At 41.4% G+C, this 11,804-nt stretch overlaps 1 protein-coding gene across 7 annotated transcripts in view; it reads left to right on the forward strand.

Moving 5' to 3' along the window:
- Dnajc6 (DnaJ heat shock protein family (Hsp40) member C6) overlaps nucleotides 1-2,931 on the forward strand; it is a 208,100-nt gene extending 205,169 nt beyond the window's left edge. For 6 of the 7 annotated variants that reach the window (XM_045148997.1, XM_045148994.1, XM_045148993.1 and 3 more), the window contains one exon: nucleotides 790-2,930. In XM_045148997.1, coding sequence (XP_045004932.1) covers nucleotides 790-891 — 102 coding nt within the window. In that variant the 3' untranslated portion in view covers nucleotides 892-2,930. Of the gene's footprint in view, nucleotides 1-789 lie in introns of all 7 variants that reach the window. The other variant, XM_045148991.1, reaches the window with a different exon arrangement.
- The last annotated feature ends 8,873 nt before the right edge of the window (nucleotides 2,932-11,804 follow it).

Consider the following 11,804-nt stretch of genomic DNA (forward strand, 5'->3'; position numbering starts at 1 on the left):
CTTTGGAGACATAGGAGTATGATTAGTCAGGATTATAGTGAAAAAGGTTTAGAGGATATCTGGAAAATTTGTGAGAATCAATGGAATTTTTAAAATGTAACTAAACCTCCTCATTATTTGGTTATGCCAGTTTGTATTGTCATTGGTGTTTGTAGTTTGTGTAAATGACCGGGTCACACAGGTCTCACAGGGCTAGGAACAACCCAGCCTAATGCAGTATCAGTTGTCGAAGTCAGTCATCCTTCTGTCACTTGAACTTAACGGGCCACATGACATGAAGTTATGATTAAAGCACCTCTTAGGAAGACATGCTTGGATTTTGTGTATTGTATTTCCATCTTAACATACTTTTATGACTACTTAAAATAGAAGAATCAATGGAGACACACATTGGTACTTGAATTTTGATAAATCAAAAGAGTGTACAGAAAAATCTACAAACTGTAGATTTTGCTATAAGCCTCAAAAGCCTTAGCATTTTCAGAAATTTGGAAATGGAAGTTAAAGCAGTCAGCTAAAGACAATCTATCATTAAACTCTGTTATTCAGTAGATACTTCTGGAGTATGAAAATGCATCTTTTGTTGCTTTTTTCTTATTGATGGATTTATTTCCCTGTGTGATTTTCCAGGAATGGTTATAGTAATTGTGATCATGTAGAAAGGCTGAAAAGAAGCAGCTTTATGGAAAAACATTTTAATTACTTAGAACCCACATTATCAGTGCATTGAAAATAAATATAATTTTCTTCTGTGGTATCTAATATGTGTGTTTATTTTTCTTTCTTTAGGCCACTGGGCAACCTTATGAACAATATGCAAAGATGATTTTCATGGAGCTAAATGATGCCTGGTCTGAATTTGAAAACCAAGGCCAAAAGCCTTTGTATTAATTTGTGAGCTTTTTCTATCTTGGTTGCAACTCCATGCTAAAGATTAGTGTATACCACAATTCTGAGATTTTCACAGATGAACCAAAAATTACAGTAATGTAGTTCAAGTACTAAACTGTTAAGTTACGTGTGAATTCATTTCTCATAAGGAAAATTGATGTTTGGTTTCTTTAAGTCCATAGTCTTTACTGAGAGAAACTTTCTGGAATAGCTGACCTAACAGAGTTGTAACATTCCAGCCTGTCCTTTGGGGAGCCTACTCAGCATTTTGCCTGGGGACATGGAAACCTGAGGCCACCAAAGATTAAGGCATAATATCCATCTCATTGTTTAAGAATATATTAGTGAGTGAAAGTTAGGATAGTTGAATTAACTAACAACAGTTTTAAAGGATGGCTTTTACTTTTTTAAAAAAGAAATTTGAAAAATGGCTTTACCCAAACTCAAGAAACATGACCACCAAGTATTTTTTAATATAAGTTTACTATAGCCATTAGCATGATAATGTATATGTCTTCTGATGAACAGTACTAATCAATATAAAAGAACTTGGATGATGTGGAGTGATTATGCACAAATCCAGGGACTACCAAGTCTTCCTGGATGGATTACAAACAATGAACACGTGGGCTAAAGAAACCAGGGGCTGTGAGATGCACAAACCTTGATTCCTGGTCAAGATGTTGGGCTGCTCTCTCCTTCTCCCTTTAAAAAACTGTGGCTGACTAAAGGAAAACTCAACACTATCACAACTCCAAACCTGCTTGAAAGAACTTCTGAGTTTTACATCAATGCTCAGTGCTCTTCCTTTTGCTTAGGCATGAGATCATTCTTTTTTGGGAATAGGTTGCAGAGCAGTTTGCAGTTTTCAGGACCAGTAGCTATTACGGCCTATATATTCTGGTAATTCATCAATAGGAAGAATATAGAAATTAATACTGAGCAGTAGTTAGGAGAAGGGTCCAGTAATGGAGGCAGACTTGTGTATACCTTCAGACCCAGTCAGGTGGTATGTTAGTATTGGCTTTGAGAAACCAGGTCCACTCCTACCTGTGAGTTTGGACACCTTGGATTATTTCCATGGAGTTTCCTGTTGTAAAAGTAATTGACTGTTGTGAAATCCTGGCAAGAATGAAACTTTTCCAGGCATATAGCTGGTTGGGTTTCAGTTCAGTGTTTATGGTTCTCATTTTGTGGGGTAAGCAGTTAATTATCTTGTGACTTTAGTAGGTTTCCTGGGGACATAGACACTATCTACAAAGTGCACATGTATATGCACAAAGCAGGTGGTTTAAAGATCTTCATATTAATTTCAATTGGCTTATGCTCAAAATTGTGAAAAGCTATAAAAATCATTTTTCAAAGACAATCATTTTCTTGATTCTGCTTTAATATTAATGTAACAAACTGTACTAGAAAAGCAGCATGTCAAAATACTTTTGATTCTAGACATATTTCTTTTTCTTATTGTTTTGTTATAAAAGTTCATTATTTATTTTATCTTATACTGATAATGTGAAACTCTCAAAACTTTTCTCTTAAAATACACAGCTATAACCTATTTGAGGTAACCATAATAGCCTGGTGTTATTTATGAATGTGTTGTAAAATGATGTTTGACCCAGTGTGTGCTTGTCTTATTTAAAATTGGAATGTAAGACATTTCTCTTCATTCATATTTGTAGATATTGTGTGAACTATAGTATATATTGACATAATTAAAAGGATATTATGTGGATGTCACATACATTTGAAATTATAGAACTATATTAGCTTCATATCATGTTTGCATAATTAATTAGTTAATGGTTTAAACAGTCATTAAACATTATGTAATTAGTAATGCAAAAGAGCCTTCCTTAACTTAAAGAGATGGTTTCTCCATCTCTCTTCCAGATACATAATAATTCTTGGTCCCTATTTGTCTTAAAACTCTTAACATATATGCAGACCAACAAGGTTTTGCATTCCTTTTAAATGTCTGGTGTTACAGAGCTTGTTGTTGGTTAGGTTGTTTGATTCATATTTATTGTAATATATTGTTTTATAAATATGTTAAAACACAACAAAATGTCATTGTTCTGAAAATGTTTGTAACGTATATTAAAAAGATAAAAATATGTGTAGAAACCTGTTATTTTTGTACTTGTAGGAATACAATAACAAACTTGAATTACACCTTCTGACTTGGTTCACTTTTAAGGAAAGTTACAGGGAAATAATATGAAAAGCATATAATACATTGCATCAAAATGTTAACCGACAAGATTTCTAGATTTATTCTTGCATCACACATATCGCCCATGTCCTGAAATGAACACACACATCAGATGAATACTGTTTCAAAAGTAATCAACACAGAAACCTTGCTTCTCTTGCTAGAATGTTAATGGGCTTGCTTCCTGAGTCTAGGACTTTCTTGTAGAAACAGCCTCTGATCTTCCCCCTGCTGGAAGCCAGAAGGAACATGCACATTTTCAGAAATGCTGCACATCGGGAAGCCCATCGATTAGCTGTATGCACCTGAAGGATCCTAACGCCACAAATGGAAAACCAGTACTACAGGTGACTCCCAGAAGTAGTTGGCATAGCAACAGGTTAGTTTCCAAGGTGAAATCATCTTATCAGGGAACTGACATCAAATAAGTTTTGACTGTTGTAAAGATGACTGAGATGTTTGGGTGTAGAACGGTGTATGTTGCTTTGAGACTAAGACTGAGTTTGAATTCTGATTTTTTTTTCCCTTATGTTAAAGTCTGTGTTTTTTTTTTTATTATTTATTTTAGAGAGAGAAAGGGAGACAGAATTGGCACTCCAGGACCTCATCCACTGCAATTGAACTCCTGACACTTGCTTCACCTAGTGGGCATGTGCAACCTTGCACGTGCCTCACCTTTGTGCATCTGTTTTATGTGAGATCTGGAGAGTTGAACATGGGGCCTTTGGCTTCATGGACAAGTGCCTTAACCGCCAAGGCACCTCTCCAGCTCTCTGTTACATTTAACAAGCTTCTAAGACTCTAAGTCTTGATTTTATCATTTATAAAATATATTTCTCACAGCCCTGCAATGGAGGAATTAAAAACCATGTGTGAAAACTGATATTATGTGGTACAGTCTTTTTTCCAAGGCTAAATACATAGTCTGTGTTTGACTTGGACTTGACCCTGACTTTCCTTTCCTTTTTGGTATGAGTTGGCCATCAGAAACTCTTGTTAGCTCTTTATTTAACCGTAAGTCATGAAGTCACTATGTCAGAAGGGTCCTGCTCCATGTCTGAAAGGAAGGGATGCTGCTCAGAGGCTGAGAAGAATGAGACAGACCTTCCCTTCTGGCCCATATTACAACATTTAAACCCTTTTTAACCAATCATATTTCTACAAGGCTGTAAATGCTTCATCAAGCCTAAATGTAAAGGTGCACATTGCACCCAAACTCTTTGCATCTTCAATATGAAGGCTCCTGTAACACAGGAAACTGTGGTCACATTGATTTGTTGTGCTTTTCTGTAGTTAACATGTCTTTTGTCACCGAGATGTAGCCCATGATACTTTATGATAGGCTGGAAAGGGGTGTTCCTTTCCCTGTCCTTACACTTATTTAGCCAATTGTTTTGCAGATACTATATACAAGATACTAATAGCTATGTAGGTTAACATAAAACCAATTAATTGATTTGCATGCCCTCTTAACATAAGTTAGTTTTTTCTCATTATTCAGTCCCTGCCCCCTCTGAGCATAAGATCTAATGTGGGCAATGGGACAAGTACTGGTCTCCTAGTTTTAGAATCTAGTGTTTTGGGGATTTAATCTAAGCTTTCCTGTTCCCTAGTTACTACTGGAACCTGAGCTTTTTACCATCTGTAAAGAAAATGAAATCTTGCTGATAGTGTTTGAAATCTGAATTCAAAGAGAGAATATCCAGGTTTACCTTAAGAATTCACTCTAGTGGTAAGCAGCAAGAGAGAGGTACAGATCTTAAATCACCAAATAACACACTGATGGGCAGTTGGGGGAGATTCAGGTTTGGGTGAGTCTTCTTGAGGTGTGGGTAACCCGAAGAACTTTTCTTGCTGCAACACCAGGCAAAGGAAAAGCAGATTTCCCTCAGGTAATAGGGAAGTATTTGGTGAGCAGTTGGTGTGGGCAGAAAGCAAGTTGAAGACAAACACTGACTCACAAGTTTTCTGATTCTGGTTATTACCCTGGAGCCCACATCTTAGATTTTTTTTTTTTGATTGTTTTTGCTTCATACCTTCCCCCACCCCCTTTGGTATTTTATGGCTAAGCCATGACAGTCACATGAAGACTTGAATGTTCTCCCAAATCATTAGGGTCTGGACTCATGGAAGGACCCAGAAAACCCTTTCAGAGACAAAACTGGATGGCTGAGAATAGGAGGGAAGTGGGATATTAGACATGCCTAGCCATTGTTTCATAAACTGTACCAGCTTATTTAAAATACAGGGGCCTGGGCTGGAGAGATGGCTTAGCGGTTAAGCGCTTGCCTGTGAAGCCTAAGGACCCCGGTTCGAGGCTCGGTTCCCCAGGTCCCACATTAGCCAGATGCACAAGGGGGCGCACGCATCTGGAGTTCATTTGCAGAGGCTGGAAGCCCTGGCGCGCCCATTCTCTCTCTCTCCCTCTATCTGTCTTTCTCTCTGTGTCTGTCGCTCTCAAATAAATAAATAAAAAATTAAAAAAAAAAAAGAAAATACAGGGGCCAAAAGTAAGCAACAGTAGTAGGATGAGTAGGGGTCCTAGGAGGGTGGATATCAAGGTAGTGAACCAGGGGGAGCAATTGAACCATGATTCAAACCATCCTTCTTGAAGTATGCGTTCACATTGCCGCTTCTCTAATCCCTCCCTTATTTTAGTCATTGATTTTTTTTAATTACTCCAGAATGATCAACATAGAAGCAACATTCTTCTCCTAAAGCTTGACATAGTCCCCCTTGTTGTAGAAGGAGTAAATCTAAACCCCTTCTATTTTTTTTTTTTTTTTTTTGGTTTTTCGAGGTAGGGTCTCACTCTGGTCCAGGCTGACCTGGAATTAACTCTGTAGTCTCAGGGTGGCCTTGAACTCATGGCGATCCTCCTACCTCTGCCTCCTGAGTGCTGGGATTAAAGGCATGTGCCATCACGCCCGCTCCCCTTCTATTTTGAAGAACTACCTCCACTAGGGAAGTAAGTGACTCTTGTAAATGGGAGATTGAATTTTCTAATTCTTGGATGGCTGAGTCTATTGCTATTCTGAGGTCTGTGTACTGTTGGTTCTGAGTCACTATGGAAGCTATTCCTGTTCCTGCAAGTCCCAAACCTAGTAGTAAACTAACAGGATGGTAATCGGCTCTCTCTTTGTTCTGATTAAGTCTAAACCCAGATAGCGGTTCATCTCTTCAGCTGAGTAGTAGGTTATTTTAGGGACTAATCGTACCTGAACACAGGAATCCTCAGCAGTGGTTAGCACGGCTGCATTAATGCAGGGTGTGAGCCCTATATTGCAAACCCACCAAGAGTCTTCAGAGGGAATAAGATAGGAGGAAGAAGTGTTGAGAAAAATGGTCTGATCACATAAGGGAGAGGGAATTGAGTTAGATTGGGCACCAGTGACACATAGTCCTTGTCTGGATACCTGTTGGAGGGTAAGTTTTATATTTCTTGGCTGTTGCCATCTGCATTTGTTTATATCTGATGATACATTATATGAATCAGAGACTGCAACCCCTTCATAAAATGGGGGCCTTGCATTATAGCATAACCAACAGGATTCGGTGAGATCAGGTCTAGAGGAGTTAAGGAAAAGATAGGTAAAGTCTAAGAGTGAGAGAAGAGGGTTATGTTCTTCTTGCATCAAATCCCTGCTAGGGTTTTTTTCTATGTCTTCTGTAGGCCTCGCTGGAGCTATTGGTGTTGTCATTTTATAGGCTTGTGATGGGGGGGGATGGGGCTTGAGTTAAAGCCTTATTGGGCCTTATAGCCTGGGGTGGCTGTAGAGGTGTAATTTTTTAAGAGAATGGAGAACAGGACTCCATTGTTATATCCTGACTGGTAGAGTCGCAATCCCCAAGTAATCCCTGCATCCCATTTTGTCTCCTTTTTTCCTGCTTCAGTAAAGGAAACAACAATGGGATTACATGTAGGTTGCCTCAGGGTACATTGAGTGGCCTTGCTTCTTTGGATCTTAATGAGGCTCGAGGGGGAGGGCTTTACCCAAGAACAAGTCCCAGTCTGTTCACATCCCCATGCTTTACAATAAAAATCTGCTTCTAATCAAAATGAGATTAATCACTTAAGTAGACCTATAACAAACATGGAGATCCGAACAGTTATCAATAATCTCCCAGCTAAAAAAAGCCCAGGCCCAGATGGATTCACTGCTGAATTTTACCAGACTTTTAAGGAAGAGCTAACACCATTGCTTCTTAAGCTTTTCCAGGAAATAGACAAAGAAGGAATTCTACCAAACTCCTTCTATGAGGCCAGCATCACCCTGATACCAAAACCAGGCAAAGATAGAACAAAAAAAGAAAATTACAGACCAATCTCCTTCATGAACATAGATGCAAAAATTCTCAACAAAATATTGGCAAACAGGATACAAGAGTATATCAAAAAGATCATTCACCCTGACCAAGTAGGCTTTATCCCAGAGATGCAGGGATGTCCCTCAACTGATGAGTGGATAATGAAGATGTGGCACATTTATACAATGGAGTTCTACTCAGCGGTAAAGAAAAATGAAGTTATGAAATTTGCAGAAAAATGAATGGACCTGGAAAGGATCATACTAAGTGAGGTAACCCAGGCCCAGAAAGCCAAGCGCCACATGTTCTCGCTCATATGTGGATCCTAGCTACAGATGATTGGGCTTCTGCGTGAGAATGAAAATACTTAGTAGCAGAGGCCAGTAAGGTAAAAAGGAGACATAAAGGGAAGAGAAAGGAAGGGAGGAGGATAGTTAATGGGTTGATATTGTATATATGTAATTACAATGATTGTAATGGGGAGGTAATATGATGGAGAATGGAATTTCAAATGGGAAAGTGTGGGGGTGGGGAGGGAGGGAATTACCATGGGATATATTTTATAATCATGGAAAATGTTAATAAAAATTTTTAAAAAATCTGCTTCTCCCCCACATTTTGAGATTTTCCTCCTATCCGTGGGGACTAGACATACATAAAAGCAGGTGCCCTGTAAGGTTTGCATGGCAGTGTGAGTTCCACATCCTAGGATTCCTATCCTTCCTTGGTGATGGGGGTCCTGTTTAAAAAGGGCACATAAGTCTAAAGTCAGATCGGGCCACCAAGTTCCGGGGGGATGTGTTTCCCAAGTTTGCATTACCACCTGTTTTTAACTAGGGGTGATGATCTGCCAGAAAATGTTATGTGGGAGATGAGGGTTTCTAGCGGCCCAGCAAACCTGGCTGTTAATTAAGCAAACAGTAAGTAACAGTATCAGTACTTGTTTCAATTTGGGTCTTTCTGGTGGAGGCGGAGCTTCAGTGGGTCTCTGGGTCGGGATGGCTCATCCATGTGTCTCCAGCCTGCCAGGGAAGTGGCTTTACGTGGGCCCAATGGGTCCATGATGTGATGCCATCTACCTTTATGGCTGTGGGAGTGGTTATCAGCACGATGTAGGGGCCTTTCCATCTAGGTTCTAAGGACTTCCGTTGGTATCTTCTGAAGAGTACTTTGTCTCCTGGTTGGAACCTTTGGGGTTTTGGGGAAGCAACAGTCTCATTATACAGCCCTTAAATGTGGCCAGATCTCTTTGTGAGTGAGCTGTAAACGCTTTAAAGAGTGAATTAGGTCCTGGTCATCCATTTGCACTAGAAGGTCAATTTGGAGGCTTGGGATAATAGGAGGCAGCACTCCAAACCTTATCTCAAAAGGGGTCAGACACATATGATATGGGGAGTTCCGAACTCGGAACAAAGCAAAGGGAAGGAGAGACACCCAGTCAGCACCGGTCTCTAAAGCTAATTTAGTCAAGGTCTCTTTTAGAGTTCTATTCATTCTTTCTATCTGTCCTGAACTCTGAGGGCGATAAGCACAGTGCAACTTCCAATTGGCCCCCAGTGCAGTGGCTATTCCCTGATTTACATGAGATATGAAAGCTGGTCCGTTGTCTGAACCCAGAGAGATTGGGAAGCCATACCTGGGCAATATCTCTTCTAGTATCTTCTTAGCAACCATCTGCGCAGTCTCTGTTTTTGTAGGGAAGGCTTCTACCCAGCCTGAAAATGTATCTATAAACACTAGGAGATACTTATATGCTGTTTTTCCAGTCCTAATTTCAGTAAAGTCTAATTCCCAATAGGCTCCTGATCTGGTTCCTCTCAGTCTGGTTCCTGGATTGGAGGGAAGAACTGTAGTATTAGTCATACAGCAAGGCTGGCAATTAGATACAATTTGCTCAATGGTCTGACTGGAATTTCTTGTTTTGAGGTGGGAGTTACACAGTAACTCCTGCATCCTCTTGATTCCTGGATGGGAAGAACGGTGGATCTTTTTTAGAATTCTCTGTCCCAATCTTTGAGGTAGAATCAGGCAGCCATCCTCTGTTTTCCATCAGTCATCAGACTGTTGGGCTCCTTTTCATTGTTTAATCCATGTTAAGTCTTCTGAGGTGTATTTTGGAATGTCTGGAAGTTTTCTGCCTCCGGGGTCTACCAGGACAGGGGCTATCCTAGTTGCCAGGGCCACACGTTTGGCTGTCTGGTCAGCTAAGTTGTTTCCTTAGGGAATTAGTCCGTCCCCTTTTTGGTGTCCTGGACAGTGAATGATAGCCACCCGTGTAGGGCCCCAGAGGGCTTGGAGCAGATCTAGAACCTCTTGCTTGTTTTTAATGGTTTTTCCTTCAGCTGTCAAGAGCCCCCTCTGTCTGTATATTGCTCCATGGACGTGTGCCGTACCAAATGCGTAACAGCTGTCCGTATATATGTTTAGTTTTAGTTTTTTTTTTATTTTTTTAATTTATTTATTTGAGAGAGACAGACACAGAGAGAAAGACAGATAGAGGGAGAGAGAGAATGGGCGCACCAGGGCTTCCAGCCTCTGCAAACGAACTCCAGATGCGTGTGCCCCTTGTGCATCTGGCGAACGTGGGACCTGGGGAACCGAGCCTTGAACCGGGGTCCTTAGGCTTCACAGGCAAGCACTTAACCGCTAAGCCATCTCTCCAGCCCATGTTTAGTTTTTTATTAGCCCCTAGTTGTAAGGCTTTGGTGAGGGCTATAAGTTGTGCCTTTTGGGCTGATGTGCCTGCTGGAAGAGACTCTGCCCAAATGACATCTGTACCCGACGTGACTGTGGTCCCCCGCGTACCTGTGTCCATCCTGGATGAAGCTGCTGCCATATGTAAACCAGGTTACTTCAGCGTCTTTGAGGGGGTTGTCCTTGAGATCCGGCCTTATGCTGTACATGTGAGCCAGTATCTCCACACAGTCATGGAGAGACATCTCCAAGTCCGGATCAGGCAACAGAGTGGTGGGGTTCAGAGTAATGGGCGTCTGGAAAGTTATTCTGGCTGGATTCAGGAGCAGAGTCTGATAGTGGACCATGTGGGCATTGCTGAGCCAGCAGTCTGGCGGTTGCTTTAGCACCCCCTCAGTGGTGTGAGGGGTGGCAACTGTAAGGTTTTGTCCCAAAGTCAGCTTGTCTGCATCCTTGACTAGAAGGGCTGTGGCAGCTATAATCCTCAGACATGGGGGCCACCCTGCTGCTACAGTGTCCAGTTTCTTTGGCAAGTAGGCAACAGGGCGCCATCAGGGTCCTAAGCTTTGGGTGAGGACTCCCTTTGCTATCCCATTATGTTCATCTATGAAGAGCATAAATGGCTTAGTCACATCAGGGAGGCTTAGGGCCGGGGCTTCTAGAAGGTGTACCTTTAAGTCATCAAAAGCTTGTTGGTGATGATCTGTCCACTGGAAAGGCTGGTTTTCCTTGGTGGCTTCTATAGAGGTTTTGCCAGTTCTGTGAATCCAGGGATCCACAGACGGCAGAAGCCTGCTGTGCCAAAGAATTCTGTAACTTTCCTGGGTGAGGTTGGTGTCGGGATCCAGAGAACAGTCTCTTTCTGGGCATCTGACAGCCAGTGTTGGCCATCCCGGAGGATGTATCCCAGGTATGTCACCCGCTGCTTGCAGATCTGGGCCTTTTTAGCAGAGGCTCGGTATCCCAGATTGCCCAAAGTCTGCAGGAGGTCTCTGGTTCCCGCCAGGCATATCTCTTGGCTGACTGCTCCTATTAAAAGATCATCCACATATTGTAACAGAGTAAGTCCTGGGTTACATACCCAGAAGTTTGAGAGATCGTCATGTAAAGCCTCATCGAAGATTGTAGGAGAGTTTTTGAATTCTTTTTTTTTTTCTGATCAAGGCTCAGGTTTATTCAGGCAGACACAAGCTTATATACAGAGTAAAAAACTTTCTCGACAATGCCTACGTGCCTAAAGTCAGCTTCACCAGGGCCATAGGGTAATTAATGTCTCTGTGTCTGTCGCCTGCTTATTCTAGGCTTAATGATAAGGCCTCTGTGCCTGGTGCCTAGCTCATGTTAATTGCCCGAGTTTTTGAATTCTTGAGGCAGCCGAGTCCAGGTGAGTTGGCCGTTGATTCCAATGTCTGGATCATGCCATTCAAAAGCAAAGTATGGTTGGCCCTGTGGGGCTAACGGTAGGCTAAAGAATGCATCTTTTAAGTCCAGGACAGCATACCAAATAAGCTGAGGTGTTAGGCTTCCCAACAAAGTATAAGGATTAGGAACTGTTGGGTGGATATCCATTGTTCTTTTATTTACTTCCCTCAGATCCAGGACTGGGCAGTAGTCGTTTGAGTTAGGCTTTTTCACTGGTAGGAAGGGAGTGTTCCAAGCTGACTGGATTGGCTTTAGGACCCCCAACTGGAGG

Source organism: Jaculus jaculus, chromosome 5, assembly GCF_020740685.1.
Source record: "Jaculus jaculus isolate mJacJac1 chromosome 5, mJacJac1.mat.Y.cur, whole genome shotgun sequence".
NCBI lineage: Eukaryota > Metazoa > Chordata > Mammalia > Rodentia > Dipodidae > Jaculus > Jaculus jaculus.